Below are 17,960 nucleotides of genomic sequence, written 5' to 3'. Positions count from 1 at the left end.
ACATACACTGACAGGCAGTAATGGAAGAAGTATTCAGACCTTTACTTAAGTAAAAGTAGCAAAAACTGTAGAAATACTATAAATGGTTTTAATTACTTAGTAAAAGTACAAAGTATGAACATCAACATGTTCTCAAATTACCAAAAGTAAAAGTACTCTTTGCTAAATGGCCCATTTCAGGGTCATGTTTATTATATTACTGAATTTTAAGTATTGATGCATTCATGTGTTCATCACTTCATTAAGTGGCAGACAATTAAAATACTCAAGTACATCAAAATTGTACTTTAGTGCAGTAGGTTACAGTACTAGCTGCGTATTTTTACTTTTGATACTACATTTTGCTGTAAATACTAAGGCTCTGTATTTTTACTGATGTAACGCAGTATAAATACAGTGTGGTCAGCCTTCTGTGAGGTTTTCTTCACCTGTGATAGCCGTCATCACCACTGGATGGAGTCACAGGTTAAATAACAGGAGCCAGGAGAACATGGCCGACTCAGAACATGATGGAAAGAAACATGTTAAAAATAAGCTGCTGCCACTTTATGTCAAACTTTACAGCTGTACAGAGGATAAACAACATTTAACTCTCTGAAAACCTTAAATTAACATGTACAGTATTTTATTGCACAGCAAAGGTAAAAGTATTGATGCATTCATGTGTTCATCACTTCATAAAGTGGCAGTAAAAAGGAAAATACTCAAGTGCAGAGGATAAACAACATATAACTCTCTGAAAACCTTAAATTAACACGTACAGTATTTTATTCTGCAGCTCAGAGCGACCATAAACAAACGGAGAAGGTTTAGACCAATCACAAGCAGCGACACAGACGCGGCGGTGCTACAGCGCGCCTGATTGGCTGAAGCAGCAGCAGCACAGGCGGAGGGGCTGGTCCAGGCGCCTGCTGCTCTTGGAAAGTTCACGACTCTTTGATTCGTCTTTGAGCGACAAGGCAGCCGAACCCGCGACTCTCCGCACAACGTGGACCCGTCCTGTTCTGGTTCGGACCGAGCGGAGTTAAAGTCAGAACACCTGGAAGCTTTGACGAGGTTTTACAGGAGGAGACACATTCAGGGTGTGTCTGGAGATAAAAAAAACAAACAAACAAAACAAAAACAAACAGAAATCACACTTCTTGGTTTGGACACTTGGCTGAGACGTCACCGCCGCCATGCCGGGCAACGGTGGCGTGTACGCGGTGAAGAGGAGGAAGAAGCCCGTGCAGAAAATGTAAGTTTTTTTTAAACGCGTGGCCGTGCGTGTGTGCGTGTGCGTGTGTGCGTGTGCTCCTGGGGACCGCGCTGCAGTGACCCGACAGGCCCGAGCTCAGCGCACCGTGGGCGGGGTGGACGCTGCTCAGCACCGCCGGTGCAACTACTGCGTATTGATCATCATTTAATACGATCGATAGTTTGATATTCACCAGCACAGTCCGGGCTGTGTGATGGTTTATGATTTCCGGGGGCACAGGTAGTTTACCTGCAGCAACTAGAGAGCTGAAGCCACGCCCCCTCCTCAGGTGGACCCCCGTGGGTTGTATGTGAGTGAATGAAGAGACAAATAAGTTATTGATCCTGTCTGATTAGTGCCATGAATCACACGAGGAAGAGGAGTGCATGGGATCAAAAAAATGTGTTTTTAAACTGTCCCTAGACCAGAGGGGCCTACATTACCCACAATGCAACTTAACCACTGAGAGACATCACTTAAGGCAGTTTATCAGTTTACTGCAGCTTCACAACAAACTGCTTCATACGACCACTCAGACCTGCAAACACACTTTAATGTGAGCAATGTGTAAAAAAGTGGTGAAGTTTCCCTTTAAGAGAAGCCAAACAACAGTTTCTGCCCCAAATTATCTGAAATTATACGAGAACTTTCCTGGAAATCATTCGGTGTTGCATGTTTTGTGGTTGAGTGTTGATGACGAGGACTGAAGCTGTATCTTCCTCCAGATGGTCTAAGTTGCATTCTGGGTAATGCAGGCGACATGTTTTGCAAAGGAATAAAGACGGGGATATAAATCTGCTTCTGCTGTGAATATAAATATAGTTTCTTTATCCAAACTGTCCATAACACAGAGCCGAAGTCAGCGTCGTCCTGTTTCCCTCATGGGACCTCCTATCAGACAAACTGTGTACGTTAGTGAACGAAGAGACAAATAATTTATTGATCCTGTTTGAATCGTGTCATGAATCACACATATGATGTTTGTTAGATAATTTTCCAAGTCAATAAAGTCAATAAAGTAAAATCTCATGTATTTTTGTGTTAAAGCGCTTCCACCTCTGAGAACAGGCTGATTAATCCTGCAGGACGAGCTGCAGAAACACTGTTAACCTGCTTTCTAACGAGCCAGCTCCACTTCTTGTGACGTCCAGTGGACATCCTGTGATTTGTTTTGGATACACTGCCTTCATTTATTTACTCCCTCAGGCAACGTGCTGGCATTGTTTCCCAAATATAGTCCCGAGCCGTATTTGTCACAACCGGAGGTGACTGTTACCGTGTTACTCATCAGCAGACTGTACGATACTTCTCTCCCTGTTGCTTCATCGCCTGTCTGCTGTTGTTTGCTTTAACTGTTTCATCTCTTCGTTCGTGCCTGCTTTGTTCTTTCTCCTCTTCCCTCCGTCTCTCGTCTCAGATCTCTGTGTTTATTCACGGAGGGATGACACACAGAGCCGCTGCGTGTCCCGACATGCAGAGAGGAGTTATGTTGTGGTAATTTGTAGTAATCGCAGCGCAGGCCGAGTGGAAGATCAACAGACGCAGGCCGTCTCAGAGTCATGATGTAACTCTGTGTTCGAGGTGAATTAGCTGTTTCGCTCCGAATGCGTTTATATTCAGATGGTCAGGACGATCGTGTCGGTTGATCGGTTCCATCACCTCTGAAATATCTCAACGACGGTCACGTGGATCGCTCACAGATCCTCAGAGGATGAATCCTACAAACCGGAGTGATCCTCTGACTTTTTAGCGCCAACGTCAGGTTCAAATCAGTCTGTAGTTTATCTGAAGAAACGTTAATGAGAAGAGAAAGATCTTCATTGACTGATTTTTTCTCCTTCCTAAACAAACAAAATAAACAGAATTTATACTGTTTTACTTTGTTTATGTGTGGCAGACCCTGCCACCTTTCTAGCTTCAAACAGTGTTCTGGGACCTCTGAGAACAGCTTGTTTATTAGAGTTCGATTAGAAATTCATCTTTAAAAGGTTGTAAATAATCTTTTTAAACCAATTTGGTTGAAATTCAGGAGACTTGGATTACAGCTGTCTCAAGCTGCTTCGCTGTTTTTCTGTGAAGCTCCTGAAATGTTTTGTGAACGACGAGACTTCACCTGACGTTACATCAGCGTGGAGGAGAGGAGACAGTGTATTTCTACAATGTGGGATTTCCAACTTCACTTTAAAACAAGACCCGAGTTCTTCTTCTCTCGGCGCTGATCTAATCTCAAGAACATTTCTCTCTGTGTGTGTTTTTCAGTCTCGTAATAATAAAAGTATGAACGACTCTTTCAGCCTCTGCTTTCTCTCAAAACCAGGAAGTTGAATCTTTGTTTGATGTGGTTCAGAGTTTATTTGGGCAGCAGCCGACGTCGTCTCTTAGAAAGTCACAGGAATTTACAACAGACGTATTATTGTCGTGAACAGGATGAGTCAGTGTGTCAGTGAGACACACGAGCCTCCTACGTCCACACACACAGACGCTCCTGTGGCAGGATATGAAAAATCTACCTCCCACTTTTAAATCAAAATGGAAATTCCACTTTCATGTGTTGTAGGCCGACGCTGAACTCATCCTCTTGTCTTGTGTGTTGTTTTAAAGCGCGAAGCCTCCACCTGTGAAGACCAATCCGTCCAAACGCCACCGGGACCGTCTGAACGTGGAGCTGGACCGTCTGACCGGCCTGCTGCCGTTCTCCGAGGAGGTCAGAGGTCGCCTGGACAAACTGTCCGTCCTCCGGCTCAGCGTGGGATACCTCAAGGTTAAGAGTTACTTCCACGGTCAGTGGCCTCCGCCTCGTGGTTTTGTGGTACTGAGAGTAAAAGCTACACAGAAAAGGTGTGAAATATTTAAAGTGAGGAGGGAGAAAGTGCGGGACAGACGTGTAATGTGCTGCTCCGGACACTTTTTCGGGCCGAGCTCTGAGTGTTCGTGGTGTCAGAGAGGGAACGTGATACTGGGAATAATGAATAGGAGGGAAACAGGAGAGTGTGCTGAGAGGAGGTGGAGTCGATGCAGAGGGAACATGAGACGGGCCGACTGGAACAGTAGGTCTTTATTCTGACGCTGATCACACACACACACACACACACACACACACACACACAGGTAAAGGTGGCCGTTGCTCGCCTCCACCATCAGGACATTGTCCAGGTGTCAAAATGTGCCACTGAAATGACGGAGTCGTCCTCCTGTTAGCTTAAGGTGTGATTACTGTGTTGAACTGTGCCTTAAAGGTACAAAAACAGTTCACCCATAAATGAAAGTTCAGTCATTGTTTACTCGCCCTGATGCAAAGTCGAGCCCCTTTAAATCACCTTTACCAGCGGCAGTATTCAAGCAATGTGCAGATGAATGCGTAGTTATACTCCAGTGACGTATATTATTCTGAACAGGCCTCAGATTTTACACCAGCAGGCCTCTCCCCCCTCACTTTGTGCCTCTCCGGCTCTGCTATCAGCCGGCTGATCGCTGCTGTTGATGGAGCGGAGGTGGGGGGGGGATGAGGCACGGTGGCACGACATGAGGGCTCCGGACAGACGGGAGTGTTTGTGAACGAACCACCGCGTCTCACTGACGTAGATGTCGTTCTGAATATGAAGAGAATCAGCTCGCAGCAGTTTTTTACAAACGAGTTCAGAGACTCGAAACTGAGATTGTTTGAGAGGAACTCGACTGTGTTAAACCTGCTGCAAGTGGCTCCATCTGATGAGGACCGTATCTACCTCATCACGTTCAGCCCCGCGCCGTCGCACATCATAATATGAGCGCGTTATCTCCTCGCGACTTTCATGTCCGTCCAGCAAACTGTCAACATCACATAATGTCACCAAGGCAACAAGAAGATATGTAACAACAGTAAATCCACCTTTACATCAAACCGAGCTCATGATCGAGGGCAGCATTAAACATTCACAAGACAAATCTGAGCAGCCTTCACAAACTTCACATTTAAGAAGCTGGAACCGGACGATGTTTGAAAAAAAAAATGGATTAATTGATTAATAGTTGCAGCTCCAGTGGCAGTAGAAGTCAAGTCAGTAGATCTCTAAAGTCAGCAGGATTCATCCTCTGGGAACCATGAATGTATTTACAAGATTTAATGGTAGTCCGTTCGATAGTTGACGAGACACATCACCACAAACCAAAGAGGTCATCCTAGTGAATAGTCGGAGTTAGATGGCTCATCCTCTGGGGATCATGAGTGTCTGTACAGTAGCTTCAGTCTGGTAGACCGCTGCTGGAGTCGAGTCGATCGCGAGTTTTCCAGGATGAAACGTTCATTGTTGTTGGAGCGAGGACCTCTCGGTGGCCTCCTGAATTTCTTCTAACTCTCCGTCTAATCTTCCGCAGCAGTTTCCTCTGATTGTGGATGGATGTTTGTTCAGGGCACAACAAAGCCTTAAAAATAACAAAACTTCCACGCAGTCCTCACGTGATCTCTGATGGCTTTTTTTTTAACGGATAGTTAGAAATATGTTTGGATGTTTTTTAAGCTATTGTTACGTGAAGATCAAAACCAGGGCCGGGCTGCAGTTTGATGTGTGAGATGAAAACACTTCTCTTGTTTGAGTCGTCCTGTGCACATGAAGACGTCCAAGTACCAATAAACAAAGGACAGCAGACTTTCCACATTTTACTAAGAAATGTAAATATCATATTTTAACAAGCGATTTTTCTATTTTAAAAACTACTTCTGCTTTCTTTCTTTGTTTCTTTGAGGTCTAAACAGGCTCAAAAACTCACAAAACTTTACTCAAATTGGTGGAAATGTAATTATTTAATGCTGCTTTCACCTCCACGTATGATATTTTGTACACGTGTGTCACACGTTGACCTACAAAACAGTCTCTTGTGGTCGAGACCTAAACCCAACAGGAAGACGGCCATTTTAAATTTAGCACTCATTTTTGGCGACTTGCACCTGTTGAATATCAGACAAAGATTATCAGACTTTCCTCCATCTACTGTCTTTTTAATCGCAGGTGAACATTTTTACTAAGAAATGTAAATATCATATTTTAAAAACTACTTCCTCTCACATTCATCGCACTAATAAATTAAGCTGTAGAGCAGCAGGTCTCAACATTCGTCTTCTCTGAATGTTGATAATAAATCTGGTTACAATTATGATTATTTCTCCTGTTATTATTTATATATAATATGTAATATATATATCTGAGTGTTAACCAGATGCAACGATAAGAAATTTGACATTCAAACTCTGAGTGGGCGTTTTGTGAAGCCTAGTGACGTCTTCTGTCGTCTGTAAACACACAGAAACAGTCTAGTTTGAAACTGAAGCACAAACCGGACTCAGTCGTCGCAGGTGAGCTCTGAATGAGTCCCAGGTGATGCTGCTGCAGCCGTCGCTAGCGGCGAAGGTAACCATGGTGACCCCGTGTCAACACAGTTCAGGAAGTGTGACACCGTTGTGGGGGCGGTGGCGAGGGTTTGTCTAGTTTGGGCCGTGGCCGAGTGCAGAGCTGGTGGTTCGTGTCTGCTTCCTGTGTTTGTGGATAACGAGGGGTGAACGAGGTTGAATGGAGGTCAGCGTGTCATTAACTCGGCCTCCAGCTGCATTTTTCTGCGATATAACTCTGCTCTGCTGAATCATAAACAGGCCTGAGATGCTGAGGCTTCACACTGACAGACTCTGCTTCATTTTGTCTAATGATAAAACTTCAAGAGTGTCCAGAGGTGGAAATAAGTTTATATACTGTCAAAGGTTTTTACTTCACTTGATTATTTCCATTTTAAACCAGGTCACTTCACACTTTTACTCCATTTACCCGATAACCTTCATTACTAGTAACTTTTGAGATTCAAATATTAAATAGGAAACGTATCAGTTTCTAACATGTAATGTTGTTAAAGGAACAGTTCACCTAAAAATGAAAAGTCAGTCCCCTCTGTATGATGAACTGGCGACTTGTCCGGGTGTACCCCGCCACTCGCTCAGTGTCAGCTGAGATGAGCTCCAGCCACCCGCAACCCTGTAAAGCAGACCTCCAACTCATTTTTCTTTTTCAATTATGAAAACTAACAAACAAAGTGGAGAAAAACTTAATAAGTGAATTTTTTTAAACATATTAAAGATCCGAGCTTTGCAGTCAGACATCATGAATGTGAAAGTCAGGCCCCGCAGCACTTTGCTTTTGTTCAGAGTAGTCGAACAGACCTGCTGTAAACAGTATGAATGAATGAAGGCCGGTATTTCTCATTGAACTCTGAAATCTTTATTTGTGGTGAAGATTATTTGAACTTGTCCAACCCTACCCTGCCCCAGGATAGAGTCCAGCTGTTGTTGCAACACGATAGAAAGTTCTGACCTGATTAACGGGTCTGAATCGGGTTTTTTCTGAATTTATTGCCCCGTCTGACTAAATCTCTGATGAAGCCTTCAGGCAGCTTCGGTCTTGTTCTGAAGGGCTGCAGCTCTCCGTCAGCCCCCCTCCTGGCCCACGTCTTTCGGGAGGTGCGCTGACTCTGCGTGTGAACCCTCTTCCTTGAAAACTTCACAGGAGGAAGACGTGGAGGGGGGGAGAGGAAGAGGAGAGGAAGAGGAAGGTAGGCAGGACAGGATGGACGTGAAGTGAAGCAGGGGAGGCCGGGTTACAGATTCACGTCGGCTTTTTTCAGTAAAACTGTCCGATTTGTTTAGTCTTTGCTCTCCGCTGCACATTTTTCTGTCCCGCTGAGTTCAACACTCGAAGACATGTTGATGCATTGCGCCAATTTGAGTCGGCTACAGTTCGCGTTGTAATAACAAACTGGAGATTCTTGCAGTCGTCTGAGTTTGTGGAAAGCTGCTCTTGACCGAGATGACAGGGCAAATTCCTGGGTTTGTGGGGGGGGAGACGAGAGGCAGATCCAGTGGGTTTGTTTTAAAAAGGAGGGAGGGAGGGCGGTGGGAGTACGAGGGGGGGGAGGGTAGCGTGCCATAGAGTCATTACTGTAAGGAAAGGAAAGGAGGTTTTGCTTAGCTGAATGAGTGCCAGTGATCACAGATTAGATTACACAAGAGCTTAAAAATCTCCTTTTTAACACCAAAGTGCAAAAAATTATGAGCCACACTTCCCTCACATCCCCTGTTCTCAACATCCGTCTGCAAAATACGTTATTTCCCGCTTTTAATTGTGAGCGTTTGCAGCTAATTCTGGGTGAAATCTGCATGACTTCATGTTACACAAATACATGAACACTGTGCAGCTGTGTACACACAACAGCACATGCTCTCACTTGCTCCCCCTGCTCGTGGAGGTTAACGCTGCCTGCAGGAAGTCACTGATACTTTTATCTGTTCCACAAATAAACCAGTGAAACATTAGCAGGGATGCAGCAGAGACACATGCAGCGAGTTGGAGAAACACGCTGGATACTCGAGTTTACTTTGGCTGCAATGTTTCGTGCTTCTCTTCTCTCTAAAGTCGAGACAATACAGGCGAAAACATTAAAAAATATGGTTGATTTGTGATATTTTGCTTCTGTAACATGAGTTCTTCTTAGTAAATAGTTGTATATAACTTTGTAAATTTCAAAAACTTGAGTACAAATTTAGCAAACAACAATCTATATTTGCATTCTAAGTTTTAAAAATGGTTTCTTTAAACATGTTCGTGGTTTTCACAGTAAAAAATCAAACTTTTCCTGCTCGGATTTTATGTTTTTTGTGTGATTGTAGGTCCAATGTGTTAATACAGTATGTCAAAATGAAGAAATGACTGTACAGTCACACGTGTGAGGTTGTGCTGAAAAAAGTGACACCAGACAAGGCGAGTTAAACAGTTTAAAGGTGAAATATAAAGGTAAAATCAAAAGTAGTCAAAAACGGCCAATTATGCCCTGGACCTCAGAGGGTTAAAGGAAAGAAAATGTCCAAAATACACATTTAAGTGTTTATTTTTGTTAGTTTTTTACATTTATAAGAATGAGTGCACGTTTAAAAATAATTGTCTTCATGTGAGAAATCAATGGGGGAAGTTTCATTGTGATATCTGCCTGAAAATGTTACTTTATTCACTGTTTTTGGTCTAAAATGTCTGTAATCTCCACTTCTGCAGCAAACACATGGAACTTTCCAGGATTTGTTCATTTATCAATCACAGCCTGATTTATTGAACAACTTATTCCTAAAAAAACATGGAGGAAATGGTTTGTTTTTTTGTTGTTGAATGTTTTTGACCGATGAGTTTGTTTCTGTTTCATTCTGCAGTGGCGCTCCAGAAGAGGTCGGCTCCGAACGTCTCCACAAACGGCAGAAATGGACAGTCGGGCTCCCTGGATGGAGTCAGTTTCTCAGAGGGAGAGCTCCTTCTCCAGGTACGGCAACAAAACACTGGATGTATTACGGTGTTTGTCAGTGTGCATGTGTGTTACTGTGTATTTCCATTACTTCTTTAGGCTTTAAATGGATTTGTGTTGGTCGTGAGGACTGATGGGACGGTCTTCTACACATCATCGACCATCCAGGACTTTCTGGGCTTCCATCAGGTACTTATTAACAGAAACGCCTCTCTGTGTGGTGTCATACGGTTCAACAGCAGCACAATCCTCCAAAATGTTCGTACAGTCGATTAATTCTTGTAAATGTGAACTCCTCCTGTCCGTCATCAGTCCGACGTGGTCCACCACAGTGTTTATGAGCTCATCCACACGGACGACAGAGAGATGTTCAAGTGTCAGCTGCACTTCGCTCTCAACCCCGGCGAGAACGACTCCAGAGCAGAGAGTAAGAATCCAACCGGCCTTCAGACACACAGAGGGTTTTTAGTTTCACTCTGACGAGGAGATGTCAGAATATCGGATGTGGATGAAACAACAATACTGTCTCTTTCTTCTCTCTGCAGATGGACAGTCCTGCAGTAAAACTTCCAGCGGCTCTGTGAGCTTGTTGCCGCAGTACATCCCTCCAGAGAACTCCTCCTTCCTGGAAAGAAGCTTCTGCTGTCGCCTTCGCTGCCTCCTGGACAACACATCCGGATTCCTGGTACAATAAAGAAAAGCATTTCTTAAGAATTAGGGCGAAAACAAAAAAAAAAAAGTGAACTGAACTGAAATTGAAAAGTAATTAAACAACTAACATTTCAAACTGAAAGTTAAAGTCAAGAAACAACAACAACAATTTATTCAAACTAAAACTAATTGTAGGAAAAGTTTTGTCCTGTTGAAGAGGACGCCGTCGCAAATCTGTTGATGCTACGCTGCGTTCACAGTGTTGTCTAAAAAATGGGAAACAGCATTTCTTACGGCATGGCTGTTAAACTTCACACTGTGGCGTATTTCTACACGCCTAAAACCAACCTGCTTATCGGCACTTTGTCACGAGCATCAGTTGGTCATTGCACATCACGTGAATACAGCGTATAGAAAGTGCAGAGTCGTAATTATCAAAGTAACCATCAACTATAATTGTTCACATTCACAGTGAAGTAAATGTAACTGTGTCTCCTCAACCTCAGGCTCTAAACTTCAACGGGCGTCTGAAGTACCTCCACCTGCAGGGAAACACCGGGGCTGATGGGACAGCGGCTCCTCCTCAGCTGGCTCTGTTTGCCATCGCCGCACCTGTGCAGCCTCCTTCAGTCATGGAGATCCGGACGAAGACGCTCATCTTCCAGACCAAACACAGGATGGACTTCGCTCCTATGGGCATTGACACCAGGTTGGCCGTTTTGGAGAATCTCAAATCGTTGTTGATGTGTTGATGCATGAGATGAAACCAGCTTCTATAACCGCCTGTCCTCGCGTTTGTTTCTCTCCAGAGGGAAGCTGGTTTTAGGATACACAGAGATCGAGTTGGTCACAACAGGCTCTGGATATCAGTTCATCCACGCTGCTGACATGATGTACTGCGCCGACAACCACCTCAAGAGTGAGACGTCCGACAGGACACACACACTGAACACGCTGTCCACTGTTATACTTGTAACACCGACACTAATGAAAGGTTAAAAACATCAGTCTGTTCTGTCCTCAGTGATAAAGACCGGAGACAGCGGCTTCACGTTCTTCAGGCTGCTCACCAAAACCGGACACTGGTTGTGGGTTCAGGCGACTGCCAGGATCGTCTTCAAAGGAGGGCGACCAGACTTCATCATCGCTCGTCAGAAAGCCCTCACGTAAGCATCTTCAACTTCTTTGTCGCCCGTGGAGAAAGTCCCCAGACTCCCTTAAAATAACGCATAATTTTGTGAGTTGTTGAGTTCGGAGGAACTTTATAAACTTTGTGAAACGCTGTCTGCAACAATTTCTAAATCATTGGTGCCTTCTTGTCAATTCGGCATCAAATATAAAACATCAAGATCTTCCTTTCCTTTGTCAGTTTGATGTGGCATCACTGTACCAGCCTGTCTGCCTTCGTGTCTTAAGTGCGTCTTTCCTGCCAACATTTAGCAGCTGTTTGAACACACTGTTTACACTGATTTCACCATTTACACTCAATTTATGAAAGAAGAAACATTTTATTGACGCTGAACATGTCACATTTTACAAATACAGTAAACTGAGGATGTTAAAACCAGGTCTGTCTGCCTGTGATGAACTGACGACCTGTCCTTTGCTTGTCACTTCTTATCTTTCTGTAGAAACGAAGAAGGAGAGGAACACCTGCACCAGAGAAGACGGCAGCTGCCCTTCAACCTTGCCACTGGCGAAGGCGTCCTGTACGACACCTGGATGGATGCCTTCTCCATGCCTGGTCCTCCTGGCTCTGCTGCACCGGGCACCACGGGGCCCTCAACAGAGAAAGCTCTGGACCCCGCCTCCCTTCTGGGTTCACTTCGCCAGCAGGACCACTCCGTTTACACGCAGCCGCAGACACCCAGTCCCCAGCTCCAGATCTTCGACCAGATAGAGGACCTGGATTTGGAACAACCCCAGTCGTCCTTGGAGCGGGCCTTCCTGGACAGCCACGCTCTGCTCAGCGTGCCGGGCCAGACCCAGACTTCACAGAACAGGTCCATCACAGAGGACCAAGTCTTGATCGACTCATTGGAGCAGATTTTGGGAGATATCGGCGACGGAGGGATAGAGGGTCTTGAAGTTGAGGAGAGCGAGCTGAGGGACTGGGAGAACACCCTCGTCAGGATGAATAACGAGAGGGAAGACGCATCGAAGGAACTCAACCACATCCTGGCCGATGACGTGTTCACGTACGTGGAGGAGGCTCTGAGGAAGGAGACTGGTGGGTTTGTGCAGAGGTCAGATCAAACTCACGCGTCCCGGAACAGCTTGTCCATGCAAGGACAGCATCCTGCGACTGTGTTTCCAAATAACAAGCAGCCGATGACGGACATGAGGTCTGGATTCAGAGAGCAGACTCTGCTGGGAGATGTTCTCAGTGGTGTTGGACTAAACAGTGCTGCACACACACATTCACCCACACAGTGTCACAACACACACCAGGGACACACCTCTCGACTGTGGCCGCCAAGCAGCAGCAATCACCGCTGCGGCAACCAACAGACTTCACAGTCCTGCCACGCTGTCCACTCGCAGCCTGACGCCACACAACAGTCCTGGCATCCGTCTGTCCAAAACACCAACAACTTCCACAGCAGCTGTCAGTCTGTCCTGGACGTGACGGACCAAAGAGTGCAATATACTCTAAACCACACTGGTTCACAGCTTCACAACCCTTCACTGTGGCAACAACAACAGCAGCTGCCGCCAAGTTTTCAGCACCACACACTGACACATTCCTCACACACACCAGGCAGCGTGGACTCAACCGCTCCGTCTTTCCACCCGCAAACGCAGCGATTATCTGGCAGCTGCATGTATGAAAAAAGAGAAGGTCACATACCGAACGCTGCTACTGTTCCTGTGAGACACAACGGGCCCACACACTTCGCAGACGCTCCCTTCACAACGCCCGGTCCAAACGTGGCGGTCGTCAACCAGGGAGCGACGCAGCCGCCCGGTCACGGCGCTCACGTGGCTGACGGCTTGGTTCGTCTGAGCGGAGACGACAGTCGCTCAGGATATCCTCCTGAAAATGGATCGTTACAGTCGTCCTTCTTCTGTTGGAACGATGAAGCTCAGGTAAAACAAGGCCGTCATTAAAAACACATTGGAAGTCATTTTGAGGTAAAATTGAAAATAAGTTAATAAACTACAGCTCAGATTTCAGGATCTCTGGGACGAATACGTCCCAACTGTTTGTCCAGATGGTTTTCATTTGTCTTGGAAAACATGTTTCATGAGCTGCAGGCGGTTCTTGCCCTGTTCTGATGAACCGTCTCGATGAATGGAAGTTTCTGCACAATGTTAAAGGAACAGTTCACCCAAAAGATGAAAAATTCAGTCATCATCTCCTCCCTCCACGCTGATGGAAAGTCAGGTGAAGTTTCGTAGTCCACAAAACATTTCTGGAGCTTCACAGTAAAACAGAGTCGCATCATTCTCCTAAACAACTGAAGCAGCTGGAGACTGAAAAGGACTCAAACTTCATGCGGATCACAGTTTAATCTGTAAACACAAACATTTTCATTCATGGGCGAGCTGTTCCTTCAATCTGTAAGGTTTGTTTTTTTTCTCAATCAGTTGTTTGGTCTCCAAAATGTCAGAAAATGGGGGAAATGTCGATCAAGATGACGTCTTCAGATATCTTGTTATGTCCACAACCCAAAGATATTCAGTTTAGTCACAGATTTTTAAAATTGATTAATTGATAATCAAAATAGTTGTGGATTCATTTAATAGTTAACTAATCGATTGATTGATTAATCCTTGAAGCTCAAACTGAAACGGACACAAACCTAAACCTAAATATTCTTCACTAATCACGTATCAAGACCAGATTTCTAATCGTCAGGAGGGATGACTGTACTGATCTCCTCCAATCTGATCCAGATGTTGCTTTTAATCATAATCAATCACCGTATTTCTACACTTCTCTCCCACAGATCCCCAAAGTTCCCCTGAACGGCGTCGCCGACCCGTTTGCCTTCCCTGCCCTTCCTACAGGGAGCATCAACCTCTCCCAAAACAGCGGCCCGTAGAGACTCTGACTGGAGACAGACGTGATGAAAACGCGTGATGAAATCTTCTGAGATTATTCCTCCAGACGAACGAAGAGATGACGAGGAGTTTCCCTTCACGGATATTTTTATAGATGCTTCGTTCTCATTTCAAACTTTTCTGCATCACAGGATTTTACTGATGATTTCAGTATCTCAAGTCTCTTCGAATATTAATCAAACAGCTTCACACAGTAATTAGCTTCTTTTTTTTTCACGTATTCGTGCTGCAAGTAACCAACAATGTTGTGAAGCGCCCTGTCGGCTGGATGGAAGCTGGACTCAACAGGATTTATCGCCGCAAACACCAGAAGAAATCTCAGCTGCAGCTTCTAAAGAACGAGGAATAAAGGACGTATCAGTTTATCTCTTCCTACTGTTCGTCACAATGTGAATATATCTTGTGAATATGTAGTTTATGTCTGTGCATCTCTGAGAGGACGCATCATATTTCACGTCGAGTTCTTATACTTTAAAAGTATAGAAATTAGGGGTCGACCGATTATCGGGTCAGATTGTCGATAAAATGAACTAATTTAAAAATGTGCTTCTGTGACTCTGATGCAACATCCTCTCACACAATGTCCCGCCCACAACAGTGTCGGACACGTCACAGTTGATATATAAATACTGAATAATCTGAATATGCAAAGTAACTAAATTCATCAAATAAATGTAGTGGAGAGGAAGAATAAAGTAGCAGAAAATGGAAAAACTCAAGTAAAAATACCTGAAAGTTGTACTTAAGAACAGAACTTAAGTAAATTGTAATTTTGACATTAATATTTTCATTTTTACTGCAAATGAATATCAGTTTTCAGTCTCCTTGATCTCTAATAATCGATATCACCCCTGAAAAAGCCACATCGGTCGACTCCTAATAGAAATGTTTATTAATGTAGCTTCTTATTTTCAGTGAACTCAACCAAAGGCAGTTTATTTTCTTGTTTATTTCTTGTTTCTGTCTCAAAACACAGTTTGTGTTTTCTCCGATTTCTCCTCCTGTTCATGCTAAACGTGCTTCTGATGTAAGTGAAGTGGACAGAATCCACAGTCCTGGTTCTGAGAATCCGCTCATGAAGTTAACTACATTAAGGATCTTTTTAACAAGGTGTTGGGACGATTTCCAGCTGTGTTTGTGGCAGCAGAACCAGTATTTTAACCCCAAAACGTGATATTTTCTGAACCCTATCCGAGTAGATTTTATGTGGAAACCTAATTAAGCCACAAGGTGTCGTCACTACAAAAAAATCTAAATTTAAAGGTGCAGTATGTCCTATTTTTTCCTATAGAGTTTTGATGATATTTTTAAAGTTGTCTACGTGTTGTGTTGCAGATATCTTCTGAAATCAGCAGCCAACCAGCGAGCCCGACCCGTTCTCTTGCAGAATAGTTCGCACCTCTAGCTGCATGGCTAACTGAGCTAACTCAAGTCACTAAGACTAACACTAAGTCATGCTACGCGGGGTCGAGGGGAAGCCTTTTTATGTTTGTGTGGTCACCTGTCGCTGTATCGTCCAGGGAAACGTTAGATGATGCGTCACAGGTTGGAAAGGAAGTCGACAGACGGAGTAAACATCGTAAACAATCTCGTCTGTGAGACTTTCTGCCTGAGTCACGTCAGATTTTCATTGTTAATGCTGGTTGTTTAACAATGACAACAACAGCTTCTGTGATCCTGCGCTACTTCTTTTGATTGAGGAACTACATACTGTGCATTTAATCTGTTATGTTGGCAGGACTGTGGATTTTGTCCCCTTCACTTGATTTCTTAGCAGCCAGCACAAACAGGAGGAATGACTTCATGTTCACTTGGGCTCTGTACTTTTAAGGCAGACTTGAAAAATTGTGAAAGTGTCCTTTAATTGGTTAGTTTTGTTTGTGCCTCCAAAGAAGTCGCTTGGATTTTATTCAGCTGTGAAACTAAAGATGAAAATGTAGAAACCTGTGTTTATCAAACACGAAGAGGAAAGAACTAGAATAATAATTTATGTCATGACACGACGCAGTATTAAAACACTGTAAAATATATTTAACTTCAGTACTTTCCCTTCTTCAAAACACTGAAATCCCAACTGCAGTGACACCGTGAAATAAAAGATAAAAACTACAGTGAAACTTAACTCGTCACACTCACATGTAGCATTTATTAGAAGCATATAAACAGCAAATAAATGGACATTATTAAGTGTTTATTATTTTACAGTATCAGTCAATAATTACAACTTCATATATTTACAACTGTGTTATATTGTCATTCCTTATCCGTCAATACCACCCACTGAATATTGGACAGAGCCACCGTGACGTCACCCAAACGTTTCCTGAAGAGCCAGAATGAAGCTCAGAGTCGGTGATAATGGCCGTCGCCGTGATAACCGGCGAAATCAGAAATCACTTTTAAAATGCTTGTTCCCTGAATGGAGTTCGGATCGATAAGAGCTATGCTGTGCTGAGACATATTTCCATGACTTACCTGGTAGTCCGACTTCCTCAATTTCAGTGTGAATGTTGGCACCGTCAGGCTTTTGCAGCACAACATCAAGCGAAAATCCTTGCTTGAGTTCAATATTTTCAACTCCTGCGAATGTGCAAATGACGCAAAAACTCCCGTCAGTCGCGCCTATTCACGTCTTTTCATTGACTTTGGTTGTAATCTAGACACGCAAATAATTCGCCCCCGCCAAATTTTTTGTTCAATATTTGCATTAGCGGTTCTTCACAAACACGGCCGAGAGCTGAAGATCAGTGACTGCAATTAACTGAGGTGAAGCGGCTAGCTGTCACTCAAAGTGGCCACGCCCCTAATTATGCGTGACTTTAAGCCTTAATATAAATTAAACAAGTGAGTCATAAAATTCACCTCGTCATGAGCAGTGACATAAGTTATCGAAACCAAAACCGTATAAAACGGTTAAAACGGCATCTTCTGGGGATTGACTCGCTTTTGGAGCCTCGAGTGGCCGTTAGAGGAACTGCAGTTTTTGGTAATTCATTTCTCAGCCACTTTAGTTTCTACACCAACATCCAAAAACACGGGTAAACACTTAAAAATGTCCTTATATCTGCTTCCAGCTACATAGCAGAGTGAGTTATAGTTTCTTACAGAACATTTATTAATTATGAATTAGTGGATGAATCTCCAGACTCGAGACTTATGATGTGCATAATGCTGCAGCCAGTAATCGGGTCGTGATTTCTGACATGACATCACATGACGTGGGAGAGACGGCAGCTCCGTGCGAACAGATCTAACCGTGTAAACAAACTGTATATGTTCATGTTTCCATCTCAGCTGCATCAAAGAAGAACTTTGTTATCGTATTCATAAATGAGCACTTTTTGCCTGTAAGAGATATTATTGCCATATTATAGTGCTTCTGTAATTGTAGCTAACATTAAACTCTGTAGCTGCTTTGTATTCCTTACGTAGAAGATGTAACCATTGAGGAATCTAATTTATTTTGCCATTAAAGAACTGTAACCCCTCAGGTAGCCTCATGTGTTATTCCCGGTGCCACACATGAAGCAGGAGATCATGTGAGGACACGGTGTGATTGTATCCAAACTGGGTCGCCCGCTGACGTCATAACTTTAGATGTGAGCAGGTATCGGGTTGAGCCCTTTGTGATGGTGTGCTCCGTCTGCAGCGCTGCCAGGCTGTGTTGTTATCTGTGGAGGATCTGTGGGAGCGATGGCAC

At 44.0% G+C, this 17,960-nt stretch overlaps 1 protein-coding gene across 1 annotated transcript; it reads left to right on the top strand.

Moving 5' to 3' along the window:
- Positions 1-970: 970 nt before the first annotated feature.
- On the top strand, positions 971-17,750 carry LOC141005779 (aryl hydrocarbon receptor-like). Its single transcript, XM_073477805.1, has 11 exons — positions 971-1,237; positions 3,839-4,017; positions 9,453-9,559; positions 9,641-9,730; positions 9,854-9,968; positions 10,087-10,226; positions 10,699-10,901; positions 11,002-11,111; positions 11,217-11,358; positions 11,824-13,282; positions 14,146-17,750. The coding sequence occupies exons 1-11, from the start codon at positions 1,179-1,181 to the stop codon at positions 14,239-14,241; spliced, it is 2,700 nt and encodes an 899-aa protein (XP_073333906.1). The 5' UTR covers positions 971-1,178; the 3' UTR covers positions 14,242-17,750.
- The last annotated feature ends 210 nt before the right edge of the window (positions 17,751-17,960 follow it).

Source organism: Pagrus major, chromosome 12 (genome assembly GCF_040436345.1).
Source record: "Pagrus major chromosome 12, Pma_NU_1.0".
NCBI classification, from domain to species: domain Eukaryota; kingdom Metazoa; phylum Chordata; class Actinopteri; order Spariformes; family Sparidae; genus Pagrus; species Pagrus major.
This window is presented reverse-complemented; position numbering and strand designations above follow the sequence as displayed.

Excerpts from the sequence above, each read along its gene's own strand:
- LOC141005779 (XM_073477805.1), top strand. The coding sequence starts at position 1,179 with ATGCCGGGCAACGGTGGCGTGTACGCGGTGAAGAGGAGGAAGAAGCCC. Across the intron at positions 9,731-9,853 it reads ACTTTCTGGGCTTCCATCAG|TCCGACGTGGTCCACCACAG; the intron begins GTACTTATTAAC and ends GTCCGTCATCAG. Across the intron at positions 11,359-11,823 it reads GCTCGTCAGAAAGCCCTCAC|AAACGAAGAAGGAGAGGAAC; the intron begins GTAAGCATCTTC and ends ATCTTTCTGTAG.